The sequence below is a fragment of the Bos taurus genome, chromosome 7 (assembly GCF_002263795.3).
Source record: "Bos taurus isolate L1 Dominette 01449 registration number 42190680 breed Hereford chromosome 7, ARS-UCD2.0, whole genome shotgun sequence".
Taxonomy (NCBI): Eukaryota; Metazoa; Chordata; class Mammalia; order Artiodactyla; family Bovidae; genus Bos; species Bos taurus.
In genome coordinates this window covers 29,048,941-29,066,258 of record NC_037334.1, presented here as the reverse complement: position 1 = coordinate 29,066,258, position 17,318 = coordinate 29,048,941, and the positions used below count along the sequence as shown (strand labels likewise).

The 17,318-nt window shown below is 44.5% G+C and overlaps 1 protein-coding gene across 4 annotated transcripts in view; it reads right to left on the bottom strand.

The window, feature by feature from the left end:
* ZNF608 (zinc finger protein 608) overlaps positions 1-17,318 on the bottom strand; it is a 109,376-nt gene that overhangs the window by 59,687 nt on the left and 32,371 nt on the right. For all 4 annotated transcript variants that reach the window (XM_005209106.5, XM_005209107.5, XM_005209104.5 and 1 more), the window contains one exon: positions 1,038-1,293. In XM_005209106.5, the coding sequence (XP_005209163.1) occupies positions 1,038-1,293 (256 nt within the window). The remainder of the gene's footprint in view (positions 1-1,037; positions 1,294-17,318) is intronic.

The window sequence follows — 17,318 nt, the reverse complement described above, 5'->3', positions numbered from 1 at the left end:
TTTGCATCTCAGGTCCTTCTTGTTACATTTATCCTTGCTCTGAACTCCTCTCCTAAAAGACAATGATACTGATAAGGGTCATCTCCTCACTTTTGACCAATCTAGCTCAGAGGAAAAACGTTTCCCCTCTGTTCTTCACTTTCCTTTGGTCCCCGGGTGTACCCTGGAGCATGCTTCTTCCCCATGGCAGGAAGCACTCCAAAATGCAGCAGTGGAGCTCTCCCCTTCATATTTAGTTTGTATTAATTATCTACTGTGCTCTGTCAAGGACACTGGCCATATGAAACATGCTATACTTGATGATCTTGTACTATGAGATGTGGCCAACCATGTCTGGATCCACTGTCCGTTATGACACACATCTGATGTGCATTTCCAATAGGAATGAGAGATTCACCCAATCTATTTAGTTCTCTTGCACCTTGGGTCTCATGACTAATAGACAGCACTTGCCAGACGGCCTGCTGAATTAGGGCACCAGGAAGGTGCTGCGTCTCCAGCCACAGAAAAGAACTGACTGACTCAACTGGAGCTTACACCTTGGACCTTGGCTTCATTAACTCTGAGCAACAACTGGCCACCGTCAAATCACAGCAATGGCCCTTGCTAAATGTAGGAACACTGGCTCAACTCAGAAGGTAAATATAAGCCTCAACAACACAGAAACAACCATCTCAAGACAGATCAGTTGGCAAACCAACAACAAAACGAACTTGAGATCTATTGCCCATTCTAATTTTCATGATACCTCCTAGGAGAAACGGTAACCTTCAGCCTGCTTCTCAGAGTCCTTCCACGTTAAAGCACTTAAAGTGGAGAAGCACTTAGATAGACACCAGACTGTTCCTGAATGAATGTAAAAGCAGCCATGAACAAAAAGAGAAACATAGCTCTTATTTCAACAAAAATCAAGAGCGCGTAGAAACCACTTTTCTTTCCTCTCTGAATACCACAAAGCAAATTCCCATTACAGGTAGACACAGAGACATCACAGGGAACAGGACATGGGGGAATAGATCAAAATAAATTGTATTTACCTTCTTCTGTTTCATGCCACACGATCCCTTCCAAATTCACACTGGTTCCGGGTTCACAGGGCCCAAGACACTCTGGCTCTGTCACTACTCCAACTTCACACGTATTGACACCCACGGAACGAGTCCGAACCAAAAGCTGTTCAACCGGTGCTGCAATATTGGATGAAGATGGGGAAAAGTAGGAGGGCAGGAGCTGAGGCGTGAGACTGCTGGCAATCGGCGGCGGAGGCGCTGGTACTGTAAACAGGGGGTCAACCTGAAAGACAGACAGGCTTACTGCAGTGGTGCTGCGTGCTTGCAGCTCTTTTCAATGCAATCTGTTGACATCACTTCCAGAATAGATCACCATTCCAAATTCTATTTGCAATTATAATATGCTTTGAGTGTTTTAATGGTGCCAAAATACAGAGTAGAAGAGAAATAAGCATTTTCGGTTTTCACGATACACAAAGTAAACATTGGAGCTCTAGCTTCTTGGGTTACAGACAGGCCTTTGGGGTCCTTACAAATTTACCAATTGACAATGTTTAGCCTCAAGAGATGTGCAGGAAATATGCTTTGCAAAATGAAGACTATTTCCCACTTGTCATGAAACTGTTATTTTCAACATAACATTTTTCAAAGGAGAAACTCCAATAAATATCCATATAGGCATCACTGGACATTTAAGCATAAGAGATAGATTAAAATTGTTTTCAAAGTACTTTATAAACCATAATGAATTCAATCACTACTAAAACAGATTAATTTACTCTGCCAAACATACAAAATCATAAACTTGATTACACACACAGAAACACAGAAACTGGATATTATTAGCATGTATTAGGCATCAACTTTTAACTAAGTGTTCTACTGCAAAGTTTGACAGCGTTCATAGAAATGGAGAACTACCCATAAATGCATGTGCTCAACAGAATCTGAGCTCCTCCATGTACAAGTCCTTTAGTGCTTCAACTTGTGAAGATCCCTGATGAGTTTGATCGGGACTCAGCAACTCTATGTTCAGAAAAGAGAAACGTCAGCCAAAACGAGACCCTGTGGTGCAACCGCTCCCTTGCACCCCAATCCTGAGGACAACAGCAGAGGTGTCCTTTACCACAAAAAATGAGGGAGTCAGGCCATTAATGAAACCAAAAGCTAGGTATGTACTGAGTAGGTAGGTCACCAACAGACTGATCCACGCCTTCCACCCACTGCAACAACTGTTATGACTGCTACAGAATAGCTCTGGCCCTGCTGACCGATTGTCACAGGCGAAAAAGCCAAACGCACAACATCTCTGCACAGGACTCCAGATCACCTGTGTCCTCAGGTTGCACAGAGACGTCACTGACATACAAGAGATGATGTTTATATGTCTTATCAGTTGGGCTGACACAGGAGACGTGTAAAAAGGACAGAGAGAAAGCTCTTCTGGTAAAATTCCATCTTAGTCTGTTCATATATTCTCAGTTAAAATTTTTAAGAAATCAACATTTGATACAGACATAATAGTGCATAGTCTTTGTTCTTAAAAACACACACACACACAGAGCGTTTTTCAAGAGAAGTCATATGAGGAAGTGTGCTCCTCCTCCAACAGCTGAAGCAGTCATCTGTGTGGGCTTCTTGTTCATATGACTGGAGGAACTATTGCTACAGTTTGCATTTCACTAAAATGATACAGTGACGTTCACTTGCCTGAGTGATCCAAGATGCGACAGAACAGCCCTTCATCCAACTGCACGCTAAAGAAAGTTAATTTCCTGCTCTCCAAGCTGCCATAAAACTCCTTTTGCTCCATGCTTTTTATTGTTCTTCATTCTTGATCACAGAGCCCGAGAAAGGAAAGCATTTAACAGCCCCAAGCCCCAGATCTGGTGATTTATGCTTTTGTGTAAATGCAGCTTAATGTGGATCAAAGTTCACACTGATAGTTTCTATTTTAAAACTGAGCTGACAAATGAAGAAAGGGATTCAGAGGAAGAAAATTTAAGGGAGGTGGGGGAAGCCAGTGCAGCCCTGTAGTCTTTATTACAACTAAAGGACTGCATGAGACTGAAGTCACTTTCTAGAATTTAAAAGAGGGAAAAAAAAAAAAAAAAAAGACCAAAGAAAATTATAAACCAGCGACTGCACATTTTCTTGCATGATTCCCAACAAACTCTTAATTTGTATAGTTAGTTGTAAATTGACTGTAATTTGGTGCGACACATATAAACTGAAAAAACAAAATGGAACATTCTCAAAATAGTCTTCATATCCTTGATCGACAGCATGCTGCTGCTAAGTCACTTCATTCGTGTCCGACTCTGTGCGACCCCATAGACGGAAGCCCACCAGGCTCCCCTGTCCCTGGGATTCTCAAGGCAAGAACACTGGAGTGGGTTGCCATTTCCTTCTCCAATGCAGGAAAGTGAAAAGTGAAAGTGAAGTCGCTCAGTGTCGTGTCCGACTCTTAGCGACCTCATGGACTGCAGCCTTCCAGGCTCCTCTGTCCATGGGATTTTCCAGGCAAGAGTACTGGAGTGGGGTGCCATTGCCTTCTCTGGATCGACAGCATACATTAATTCTAAAAGAACAAATACAGCTTCAGTTAGATAAACAAGAAGACTGAATAAAAGAAAAGAGGTGAGGTGTCTTGGAGAGTACCAACTCTCTAATTGTGAAGCTTAGGATGCCGTGGGAAAACATGTACAAAAGAAGCCATAGGGATGGGGGGAGCAGACCACAGGACGTTGGCCACACCTCCCCACTAAGTAAGCCTGTGACTTATGAGAGTCATTTAACCTCACTGAGGCCCATGTTCCTCAACTGGAAAATTTATTTTCTTGCCTTCTAATAGTGATGATGAATCCTATCACAACAGAATTTCTAGATTAAATCTCTATTTCGGTATAACTCTGTTTATGAATATATTTGCATGGAGATACATACATACTCACATACTCTTTGGGATATTTATGTAATTCCAAAGATGAAGCTTCTAAAGAATCTAGATGGCTTGATGGGAGAGGCCATGGTATCCTAGGCCTACTGGCAAGTTAACTGTTTATTTCCATTAACACAATTCAAAAGCAATGAAAAGAGTTCAGCTGATGATATATACAGAAGGGACCCTGGAGCCCTGTGCACACTTGTTTTAAAATGAGAAAACTAAGATTCAGAGAAGTTTGCCTATAAATATGAACAATAATCATAAACAGTCCCCCAATGTAATAACAGTCTAAAACTCTTAAACTTGATAGGAAAACTCAACAGGTTATATGGTTTTATAGGTTAAGCTCTTTGACTTGCACAGGTGAATTTCTCTTAAGTTTTTCCACTGAACTCGCTTCCTCAATGCAGCTCAAATCCCCATTCCTTTAGGTGTCGATTATCATTATGAGTAGAAAAGCAAACTTTTCTCCCTTGGGATTTCAGGATTTGGAGTGGAAAACAAAGACCATCCATGAGGTATACCGAGGGCCCTCCTCTCCCAGAGCTTACCAACTGGAAAGGTGGTGGGGAATTACAGCCACTCTCAGAGGAGTTTTTGTTGGCAGGTATGCCAGTTTTAAAAACATTTTCTTTCTTTTTTTGCCAATGCAAAAAATTAGGGACAAGTCTGAATTTCCTCTCTCTCGTAACATAATAATTGGATCATGCGCTATGCTGGGCCCACATTGTTCGTGGCCTCAACTGACAAGGCTGAGCTCCCTCAGCCTGCAGTGACCTGCCCAGGCAGAAGCCGCTGAGTTTGCATTTCCAACTTTTTGAGACAACCACAGAATGTTCTAGCTAGGAGGTCATCTAACCCAGCTTACTCATTCTAGAGAAAGCCAGGGCCCGTATCTGTGTAAGGGCAATAATTTATCTGTAGTGGCAGCCCAGGTGACCACAGAAGAGCAGCATCCTCTAAGAAGGACCTTTATAAAGGAGCTAAGCATACACTGGGAGGGAAAAGAGGGATGGGGGAAATAACTTAAGAGTTTGGTTATTTCTTTGTGTTAGTGAACACCCCCAGTGTGACATGACGTGGTCTTCCAAAATAGAAATCGGTCCTTGTGTATTTCATGGTGTCTAATACACAGCCGTGTGACGCGACACACAAGGCAGGGTTTTGAAAGTTGTTTTTGCCTTATACAAAAGGTCAGCTTCCAGTGTCCCCTGATTTCTCAGGTCATTCACTCCTACACTGAAACACAATTTCTTCACCCAGCGAGGCTCTTTAAGAGCAGCAACAGTTCCTACAAGAGTGTCTGGAAAGGAGGCAATGCACACTTGGACTTGCGTAGTGACAAACCTCAGGTTGTTCTGGTTCAAATCCTGACCCTGGAGGTACTTGCTTGTGTGGGATTCTGAGCAAATGACTGGCTATTCTAAGGCTCAGTGTCGGGATCTAAGAAATGGGAGTAAGAATAATGATTATCCACACGGGGTTGCAGTGAGGACTCAATGAGATAACTCATGCCCAGTGAAAGCTTGGCATAGTGCTTAGCTCAGTAAACAACGGCTTCGGAAAAGAAAAAAAAAAAAAGTCCCTGGTCTGATATTACAGTTCTCTAACCCTGCATGCACTCTTACAAAGCTCCTTTTTATATCCTACTATGTTTAACATAAATCTATAATCCTCTCCAAATGCATGGTTAAGTGCGGTTAAAAAGTATGTTAAAAGTATAAGAAAAAGGGCTTAACCCTGAGAAGCTCAGCCTGAGGAAATACTGCTCCTTTCATACACTGGCATCTGGCAGTCGTCCACTGGCTTAATCCAGCCCCATTTTACAGCAGGCCCTGATGAGTCCTCCACTTCTGCAGAATCTCCTTCCACTCATCTCTTGCTGGACCTCTTTTTTGTGTGTGCTATGCTCCCCTCAAAGTTTCCTTTTATTCACCTCAAATTGATCACATGTCCACCCAATAAATAATTACTAACATACCTGCTTTGTGCCAGGTGCCACTAGCAAAAGAGTGAGCAAGACTGCAGCAATAATCAAATGGTCATACAAATCCAGCAAAATTGCAAGTGTCACTGCAGCACTTCACGTAAGGGGCTATCCAGGGTGACCTGAGTGTGAAAACCAGCATGTAAAGGCAGTGCGGGGCAGAGATCAGCCTCTGTAGCTGAAGTCCATGTCAACCTTTAGCAACAGAACCCTGGGCAAGTTGCCTGATCTTTCTGGGACTCAGTAGCTTCATCTGTAAAATGGAAACAACACCTGACTACTAAGGTGACTACTACTCAAGATCACGCAAAACGACGTTACCCCAGGGCACCAGGGATGGAATGCTGCTAAGTCGCTTCAGTTGTGGCCGACTCTGTGTGACCCCAGAGACGGCAGCCCACCAGGCTCCCCAGTCCCTGGGATTCTCCAGGCAAGAACACCGGAGTGGGTTGCCATTTCCTTCTCCAATGCATGAAAGTGAAAAGTGAAGGTGTGAAAAGTGAAATTGCTCAGTTGTGTCCGACTCTTCACGACCCCATGGATTGCAGCCTACCAGGCTCCTCCGTCCATGGGATTTGCAGCCAAGAGTACTGGAGTGGGTTGCCATTGCCTTCTCCTAAGGTATGGAATAGCCCTCAATAAACAAATGCTACTGCCATCGTCAATATGATTATTATTATCACAAACATACCTGAGACCTGAACTGAAAAGAAAATGCTAGGTGGTTTAGCCCTTTAGAAGCCAAATGCTAGGATTTGCTACTAAGATTAGCAGTTATAAGTACCTTTCGGGAGGGACATACCCTAAAAGAGTATTCCTACCATCTTCCATTTAAAAATCGGTGGGGAATTATTAGTCAAATGATACCAATAACTGGAATAAAAGAGCAGGAGGGAGAACTGGCCAGTTTTAGAGATGGTTCCTTTGTCAAAGCTCTTTTCTGTTACCCTGACGGGACACTGATGTAATATACTAGAGCCTGAAAGAGGAAAGCAGCCATCTCCAGTGGAAGAAAAAAAAAAAAAGACCCATAAGTCTAACAGCTGGTGGTGGCAGCCTGTCAAACTGAGGAAAGTTAATGTCAAGAACAGACGCGCGGCAGTCTCTCACTGTTATTTTTGCATGATTATTCCCAGGTGTTGGTGCACACTGAGCAGTAGCCTGGCTATTTATTACTCGAGAGAGCCTGAGAGCATGGGAGTCGGGGAGCAGAGAGGGGACAGGGAGGCGGGGAAGAAAAGGTTATTTACACAGATAGCGGCACTTAGGGTGAGTAATCAGAGAACCAGGGGGAAAAACAGTCTGCAGAGAGATCCTGGCAATGTTTTCTCTGTTCACCTTATTTCAAGAGCTTCCTGAGTGCCGACGAGCAAGGAAGGCTCCAATGCTGAAGCATGGTGGGCAGCAGCTTTGCACCACTCGGGCACAGACTATGGCCCCTGGTGATGGTTTCCAGCAGCTGGAAACTGACAAGTTAGGAGAGGTCGGCTGGGCAGGGCTGACCCGACAAAAGGACAGTCAGGTTGGCTCTATTGTGGGGATGGCTAGCACTGCCAGGCAGATGGGAAGTTCACCACCAGGAAACAGGCAAGCCTCAAGGAAAGATTCCTTCCTACACCTCGGGGCAGGTCTGAACCTTCACTGGGGAACTTGCCTGGGTTTCTTCCATCTGTTGGTACAAATCTGCATGCTCATCTTGCTCTTAACCCCTCAATCCTGGGATTCTCGGGTCGCCAACAACCAGAGCGGGAATGGTGTTTTATTTTGTTCAGAGTCAATATTTTTACATTCTGTGAGCACACCGGGGCACGATTACTTAATGTTCTCGTTTTCTCCATATCCTAGTATTTGGCTGTTTTATGAGATTGCCCACAGTCACCCCTTTAATTTAAAAAGCATTAGACAGAGACGGCACTCCATGTAAGGGAAATCACAGCTCTTTAAAGGTGACCACTGGCGCAGTCCATCACTTTGCATTTTAACTACCCTTTCTGCCAGACATCGTTGCTTCATTAGTAAAGCAAGGGAAGCTTAAAAAATGGTTTCCTTAAGCACCGATCTTTTCCCCAAAATGATTCGTCAAGGGTGAATTTTCATCCTTGTCGGACAAAATTGGAACAACTGCATTTCAGTATTCCTAATTCTGTCTTTCCTACATGTAGTGCAGGCTTTTCCTTCTAGAAACCGTGATCAGGGCAAAGCACGTGCTACAGCTTGCTGCCAAACAACAGGGGCAAACTCCTTCTAAGGGCCTACTGTACACCAGGCCCCAGATGTTTTCTATCTCCTCTGACACTCATAACATCCCCATTTTATAGAAACAGAAACTGAAGATCTCAGCGAATGAGCTACTTACCCAGAGAGCTGAAATTCAAAGCCAAACCTCTCTGACTTCAAAGTCTGTGGACTTTCTTGTAAAACTAGTAACAGTATCAGTCACTACTGTTTAACACTTATTACACAGGAGGGATGGTACTATGCATTCTTTCATTCAGTCTTCACAAGGTTGTGACTGAAAGTACTTAACAGATGAGGAATAAGGAACTTAAACGGAAAAGGTCACTTAGGGTCAGTGGCTGAGCCAGAATCTGAACTCACATTGATCAAACAGCAAAAGAAACTCTTCTCAATGTAGAAGAGAACACAAGAAAGAAACCTACCTCCCCGGGTAATTCCTGACCCTTTTCTGCATGTTAGAAGCCATGCATCTGATTATTCTCTCAACTCCTAGTTTAGGATGGTGCATCTTGGTGTGCCCAAGCAAATACCGCAATTCCTTCAGAAACCTCAACTACAGAACCTCACAGAAACCATAGCTCAGGTTCTGTTTTACTGTTGTTGCTGTTTTAAATCATCTGACTCCAAAAGCAACAGATATACACAATGACTGGAAATCATACTATCATTTTCACTTTCTCATTCCTAGGCATAAAGACAGAGACCAAATAAAAAGCCAAAGTTCTAGCTGCTCGCACGCTTTTAAAGGCTTAGCTGCTGAATAGGTAGGGCTCAGCCTCGGGATGGACCAGGGCTCCAGTTCCAAGCGCAGTGGGGTCAAGATGGATGCTTCCATTCCCAACCAGGACTCCAGCCCTGCTGAAGTCACAGAATGCTAGCCCAGGCTCTCGGGGACGCTGCCTTGGGGGTGGTGGTCAAGGGAAGGTCGCTGACTGTTCAGTGTGTTATTCAAGAAGCAACTCCATGTGCAGGTCACAAGTCAGAGGCACAGACAGGCCAGCCACAGGTGTAAACTACATTTTAAACAACAGTGACGATTTTTAACTTCATGCTCTAGCTGTGACAATTTTTCAAAGCAAAAGACAAGGTACTGAGTCCATATGGAAAGACAGAGTATAATTAAACTACCCTGGACTTGGTGTCTAAAGCTCTCTGGTTGTTTTGAAGCCAAACCAAAATCTCCCCTAGAAGGCCCTCCCCGCGCTGTGCCAGGTTCCATGGGAAAATGAAGCTGGTGGAGCTAGAGGGGACACAGGGACTCAGCCTTGGGTACTTTCCACCAACCACAGCAGCTGTTACACACTCAGCCTCATCTGCGTTCTCTGTCGGGGGAGGGAGGGACCATTCCTATCTTATTCCTGAGCCACAGATTCTTCATCTGTTTTAAAAGTGTCGGTGACAGTACTCAGCAACCTAAGCACGCTTTAAACAGCAGTAAATGACCACTGTTTTCCTATCTTGTTCATAAGGCTTCTCTGATTTCCTCTTATCCTGCCTACTTCCAAAGACACCTTGAAAAACAAAATTAAGCCACAAAGAAAGGAGGAGGGAGTAAAAGTACTTTAAAAAAAAAGTCTGTCTTCTTGGATTAATCCTTTTCCCTTTATTTTGGACAAAACTAAACCCCAGTGTATACCTCAGATATGCAAATGACACCACCCTTATGGCAGAAAGTGAAGAGGAACTAAAGAGCCTCTTGATGAAAGTGAAAGAGAGTGAAAAAGTTGGCTTAAAACTCAACATTCAGAAAACAAAGATTATGGCATCCGATCCCATCACTTCATGGGAAATAGATGGGGAAACAGTGCAAACAGTGTCAGACTTTAGTTTTTTGGGCTCCAGAAATCACTGCAAATGGTGACTGCAGCCATGAAATTAAAAGACGCTCGCTTCTTGGAAGAAAAGTTATGACCAACCTAGACAGCATATTAAAAAGCAGAGACATTACTTTGCCAACAAAGGTCCGTCTAGGCAAGGCTATGGTTTTTCCAGTGGTCATGTATGGATGTGAGAGTTGGACTGTGAAGAAAGCTGAGCACCAAAGAATTGATGCTTTTGAACGGTGGTGTTGGAGAAGACTCTTGAGAGTCCCTTGGACTGCAAGGACATCCAACCAGTCCATTCTAAGGGAGATCAGTCCTGGGTGTTCATTGGAAGGACTGATGCTGAAGCTGAAACTCCAATACTTTGGCCACCTCATGCGAAGAGTTGACTCAGTGGAAAAGACCCTGATGCTGGCAGGGATTGGGGGCAGGAGGAGAAGAGGACAACAAAGGATGAGATGGCTGGATGGCATCACCGACTCGATGGATATGAGTTTGAGTAAACTCGGGAGTTGGTGATGGACAGGGAGGCCTGGCGTCCTGCGATTCACAGGGTCACAAAGAGTCAGACACGACTGAGCAACTGAACTGAATTGAACTGATGCTGGCAAAAACTGAAGGCGGGAGAAGGGGATGACAGAGTATGACATGGTTGGATGGCATTACCAACTCAATGGACATAAGTCTGTGTAAGATCCGGGGGTTGGTGATGGACAAGGAAGCTTGGCATGCTGCAGTCCATAGGGTCACAAAGAGTCGGACACAACTGAGTAACTGAACTGAACTGAACTGAAACCCCTGTAAAGTTCCACATCAATCCCATTTCTTGCAATTCATCTTGCCCTTGGTCCTGAAGAGTGAAATTTTTAAAAAAGCAGCCCAGAGGTAAAACTCTGGATTTTGCTTCACGTGGATGCACCTGCATCAGCGAGCAAATCAATTTCAAAACCCCTGGTTACTGAGTATCTCCGCAGATAACTGGCCATTAAAGCATTGCCTGTCTTCGCATGACCCCAATTTCTCCTCGAAATTATTAAAAGGTTGGAGGTCTCTAATCCTCAGCTATCTCAGGACACAGACATGATTCAATGAAGGGAGAAAGGAGGGGAAATGAAAGAAAGAAAAGCCCTGTTGGGAGTTGGGATAATCACCTTATTCCTAAAGCTCTAACCAACAGCACTTCTTTATAGTAGAAAATCTCACCTGCAACCACCTAAACATAGTCTTTTCAGGAATATTTTGGACATTTAAACTATAAACACAATACATGCTGGTCATAACAAGTTCAACGGCAAGGAGTCAAACCTTATGAGAACTAAGATGCTTCATGGAAAGAGTCAAAGCCCCTTTCCACAGCAGGGTGGGCCAGTTGTCACTTCTTGCCCCACATACTATTCTGGTACCACTTCCTCCCTGAAAAAACTAAAGACTACTCACATAAATTCCGGTCTAGGACACTTAGCATCAACCTCTTCTCTCTTATCCTTCCTTTTATAACTCCCAAACACTGATTCAAAGGAGCCATCACTCTCTTAACACAAGCTTTAAAACTTTCATTTCGTATCAAATCAAACAACTCAGTAAAGCTCTCCATAGCTCATCACAGAGATGGACGGTTACAGACAGAAAGAAATCATGAAGCTCCCGAGCCATCTTCATGCCCATCTTTAAGGATACCTTGGAGACACTTTTTTTTTTTTTTTTTTAACATTCATTCTTATCTTGGCTCTATGAAAAGGCAAGAGTGGGCTTTCTCATCTGATTCTATAAACTAAAGAAACTAAATTCTTAAGAGGTAAGTTACCTCTCAAGGTCAGGAGTGCTGGCTCAGTGGTAAAGGTTTTGCCCATCAGTGCAGGAGATGTGGGTTTGATCCCTGGGTCGGGAAGATCCCCTGAAGGAGGAAATGGTAACCTGCTCCAGTATTCTTGCCTGGGAAATTCCACGGACAGAGAAGTCTGGTGGGCCACAGTCCATGGGAACCACAAAGATTCAGACACCACCGAGCACGACAGCACACAGCAAGGTCAGGAGCCAAACAAGAGGCCACAAGCCACCCCATGAGGGCTGCTGTGCCCTCCACCAAGCTCCGCACCGTAACTCAAACTTTCAAAGTTCTCTGCTCGCAGAACCTTCCCCATCCCCACAAAAGAGTTTCCCACAGGCCCAGAATTCTGTTTTCCCTCCTGAGAACAGAGCAGCCTTTAAAAGTCCAACTGGTCATTCTCCAGGGAGAGCCTCTCTTCTAACAGTTTCCTACGTATGCATCCTTCTAGAAATTTAATCCATATAAAAAATGCAGGGCGATGGGGAGGAGTCAGTTTTCATTTTATAGCCTCTGTGTCTGCATGAATTTTAGCATGAACATGTACTACTTTCACAATTTTTTAAAAAAAATTTAATAAAAAGATGCTAAGCCTTTCCACTCAGAATAAAAGGAAACAAATGGAAACAAATGCTAACTCAGAAGGGAGAGAAATAGGATTGAGACTATGATTTCAACTCCTTGTGCAGAGGTCCTGAAATTAACAAGCCAAGGTGGCACTGGGACCAACTGCGTGTGAAGGGAGGTAGTGTATTGACCCTGTCCTCCGCTTTACAAGGGCTGCTGACTGAAGCCCCCTCACCATCGGGGAAGTCGTTTCCTCATCTAAAAAGTTTTTGCCAGGTCCTACCATTTGCCAAGTGTTTCTCCATGAGCCCTGGAGGGCCCTTGAGGCTGCAGGGGAGACTAGCAGGGGCCACAGAGCAGCTTGGGGTCAGCTTGGGTGGTCAGTCAGGCTCAGGGCATCGTGCGAGTGCCAAGGGGTGTGGTAGGGAGAGTGCAAGGTGGATCTGAAGGGACTGCAGGAGTAAGGCTGGGTAAGGGTGGGAAACATGGAAGAGATGAGCCACGCTGGACAGTACAGTGAGTCTAGGAGCTTAGGGGGTCAGGAGGAAGATAGAACATTAAGGCTGGAGAAACAGAGGGCTCATGAAGAGCGCAGGACAGACTAAGAATGTTGGGGAATGACTGCAAAGGTAGAAGACTGTGCTGAGGATATTAAAGCAGGGGCATGGGAGGATGGATAGTTTCTCTGGCAAAACTGAAGCCGTGGGAGAACAGATACAAGACGGCTGAAACTGCAGGAAGGAAGGAGGGAAGGAGGGCAGCTGAAGCCACTGGAGTCCTTCACGGAAGAGGCAGCAGATGTGGCAGGGGTTGGGGAAGAGAGGAGTCTCAAATCCCAGTCCCAGGCTTCCGTGTGAGCGCGCGAGGGCGTCCTTCCCTGGGATGGAGAGGACGGGTGGAGTGTGGTGGGGCGATGTCTATTGTACAGATGGACAGAATGGTGTAGAGCTCAAGAGAATTATCTAGACTAGAGAGGAGTCACTGGCAGACAGAAAGCGGTGAAGCCAGCAGAGTGGACAAGATGGCTCAGGGAACCTGTGAAAAGTACGAAGAGAAGGGGCAACAACATTTCTCGCTGACATAAGTGTGGAGTAAGAGAGCAGGAGGCGTGGCTGTTGAGGTTGCAGCAAATCAGGAGAGAGATGAGTGACCACAACCAGGGGAGAGAGGCTCCGAGGCCACCGTGGTCCAGGAGGTCTGGTGGCTGACACCACAGGGCAGTCAAGGGAAGATATAATGTGGACCTCTGGGGAGCTGGTTGAGGGTCCCTTCCTTCCCTCTACCCACCAGAAGAGCAAGACTGCTGGCTTTTTAAAGGCAAGCCCTGAATTTCACCCTGACAGCTACTGGCAGCCCCAGAGAGTGGCCCCTACACCCTCTGGAACCTTCTGTTTCAATCCAAATGAAGAAATACTGACTCGACACCATGGCTGCAGCCACCTTTCTTCCATCAGATGACTTGATCCGTGAGAACCCATACTCCCATGTCCCGCTGCCACCCCCCCGCCCCCCGCCAAATGCCAGTTCCTGCAGCCCTTCCATGTCACCAGCAGCCAAGAAGGTAATAAGGCCTGTACTTGAGGAGACTATCACAAAACCGGTAGTCATCTTGAATATGCTTTTTCAGACTGCCTCCACCTGATGCTACCGTACCCAGAGTCATGTCCTACAGGGTCCAAGGCTCATTCCCTTGAGAATCGGTGCTGGACTCTAAATCGAGATAAACTCGCTCGTATTCCCTTCTATCTCCCTACACTGGTACCCTAAAATCATGTCCCCCTCATTCTCTATGTTCCTGCTCCCAGCCTGCAAATCCCGATTCCCCCCTTCCTCCCATGTGAATGCCTTGCCTTTCCAGTCTCCAGAGAATGAGCCTCTACAAAGGGAAGAATATCAGCAGTTTACCCTGCTTGGGATGGCTTTGGTCCACAGTCTAGATTAAGGGTCAGCAAACAAAGGCCAGAGGGCCAAATCCGGCCCAACTGCCAATATCTTGTACACCCCCACAAGCTAAGCACGTTTTTTACAAATGATATTTTACAATCAGTTTAATGAGAGCAACCACTAACTCTGAACCCACAGTAAGTGAAACGTTATCACCACCACCCATAAAAAGAGAATTCCATTCTTCTAATTAGTAGACCTGTATTACAAACAGAGTGCACTCAATTACTATCATTAGATTTTAATGTTTATCAACTGAAAAAAATCTGTAGAGACTGTTTCCTCTCCCTGGTCATATCAGGACCTACATACTACCCATGATACTGCATCTGGTTCCACAAAGTTAAAATATGTACTATGGACTCTCTACAGAAAACGTTTGCTGGTCCCTGCTCTAGTTTAATGGGAAATGCTGATCCGTTAAGTAGCTCATTTAGGTTCACCAGTGGACTCTAATCAATGTTACCAGGAAGAGGAAGAGAGGACAGGATGGGGGGTGAGGGGTGTTGAAAAAGAGCAGGAAGAGAAAAGAGGAAGCAGGAAAAAGTATAGGAATATGATGAAGTAAGCATACAGATTCATTTATGAATGAGGCAAAAAGAAAAAAAAAATTTAATGCACCACTATGCTTAGCTCTCCCACCAAAAATCAAGAATCACAGCCCACAAAAGAGACAGGAGGTATACTTCAATTCTAACTTAAGCAGTCATGACTTTAAAAACTCAATAAATATTTATTGAGTATCTCTCTATTATGACAGCTTGGCACTAATATAAGGATAACCAAGACAGCTAAGATTCCTACCTAGACAGAGCTTACACACAAGTCAAGTTTTTTTGAAATAACAACATTGTTGATAAATTATACCTCTCTATTCCTATAAGAATGGAGGAATGTTAAAAATCCCACATAACTGTAATGTGTTTTTGGTCACATTTTTAATCTTAAAAGCTAGGATATTTTAGCTTAACTTCCTCTTGAATGAATGAATGAGATGAAATTATCATTCTCAAACACATTTGGTTGGGAGCTAGAAATGAATCAAGCAATTCCAGAAATCTGAGTTCTCTATGCAGAAGCCTAGTAATGAATGGTTCAACTAAGACTGTCAGTTCCAGAAGCTTCTTCTCACAGAGTATCACAACAGACATGCCAAGCATCCCACTAACACTTCTGAACTTGGGAAGAGCTTGCATATGACAGATAAGTCTCTGTGTTTAACTCTCAGATCATTTACAAACTAGAAGGCAATGGCACCCCACTCCAGTACTCTTGCCTGGAAAATCCTATGGATGGAGAAGCCTGGTAGGCTGCAGTCCATGGGGTCACTATGAGTCGGACACGACAGCAACTTCACTTTCACCTTTCACTTTCATGCACTGGAGAAGGAAATGGCAACCCACTTCAGTGTTCTTGCCTGGAGAATCCCAGGGATGGTGGAACCTGGCGGGCTGCCATCTATGGGGTCGCACAGAGTCGGACATGACTGAAGCGACTTAGCAGCAGCAGCATCTTACAATTTCACTGAACTCTGCTAAACCTCAGTTTCCTTACCTATAAAGCATGAGTCATAGTATATAATGTTACCAACTTGTATTTAATATAATGGACACATGGAATGAGGTCACTCAAACCAAGCCCTTATCATCCCCATCTTGTAGTAAGCCTGCACACAGTGGGAGTGGTCCCTGTCATCCTCACACAGAGTTTCCATCAAAACCTCAAAAGCAATGTTTTCAGGACTTGTTCAATGTGTCACATGCCTAAACCAACACATTAAAAACCTGCTCCTATGGTTTCTGGAAACCAAAGGATGGTTTTTCAAATAAAATGAAAAACTTCAAAACATCTGGAGATAAATCTATAGTTGAACATTTATAGTTACGTAAAATCAGGTATATGATTTGATTTTACTGCGGAGGAACAATGATTTTGCCTCTTCCAGAAACTGGTGTCCTGGGAGGAATCTAAAGTCTAATAATGAAATCAGGATCAGTATTCACAAAATGGCATTAAGAATGCTTGCCTTAGTTATTTCACAGAGGGACTTCAAGAATCAAAATAAACTGAAAATGATCTCAAAAGAAAGCACACACATAAATAAGCATGGTCATCTATGTATACTCACTAATCCAGTTACTCTCTAGCATCAAAACGGGAATGAAGGCTACTGGGTCAGGAGAGATAGGGTCACATTATGTTAGCATCCAACATCCGCATTTTCAGAACATTTAATTTTACTATGTGTTTTATTTTTTCCTGTCAGACCCCGTTCTTCCCGTTTAGAAACAGTACGGAGTGCATCTTTCCTCGTCCTGCTAGTGCGAAGGATACTCCTGCACAGCCCACTCGCATTGCCCACCAGCCCTGCTCTAGGACATGACTTCTCCTGGTTCTGTTCTTCACTTGCTTTATATCCTGTGCTTGATCAGAGTATGTGAAATGCTGCTCCAACACTACTCAATTAGCATTTGTCTTTATACTGGTGCCCTTGCTTACTGCATATGTCATGTACAGCAGCAGTTTAAAGGGCTCTGCGGGACTGGAGAAACCACGCATTCAGGAGGCCTGTGTGCGGTAACAGACCAGTTCCATGCCTCATGAAGGTAGTCAGGAGACAGATCTGTAGGTCTGCTTCCCCACACTCTGACACCATGAGCTAATGGGAATACGGTTTAGGGGGTCTTACTGTGCTAGTGTGCTTCCCAGGCGGCTCAGTGGGTAAAGCAACTGCCTACAACACAGGAGAGAGACGCCAGAGATACGGGTTGGATTCCTGGGTTGGGAAGATCCCCTGGAGGAGGGCATGGCAACCCACTCCAGTCTTCTTGCCTGGAGAATCCCATGGACAGAGGAGCCTGGCGGGCTATAGTCCATAAGTCACAGAGAGTCGCCCACGACTGAAGCAACTAGGCATATGGTTTTATTTCAGGATAGATTTCAGATGACTACAAGAAATTACTAAGACTAATTTTCA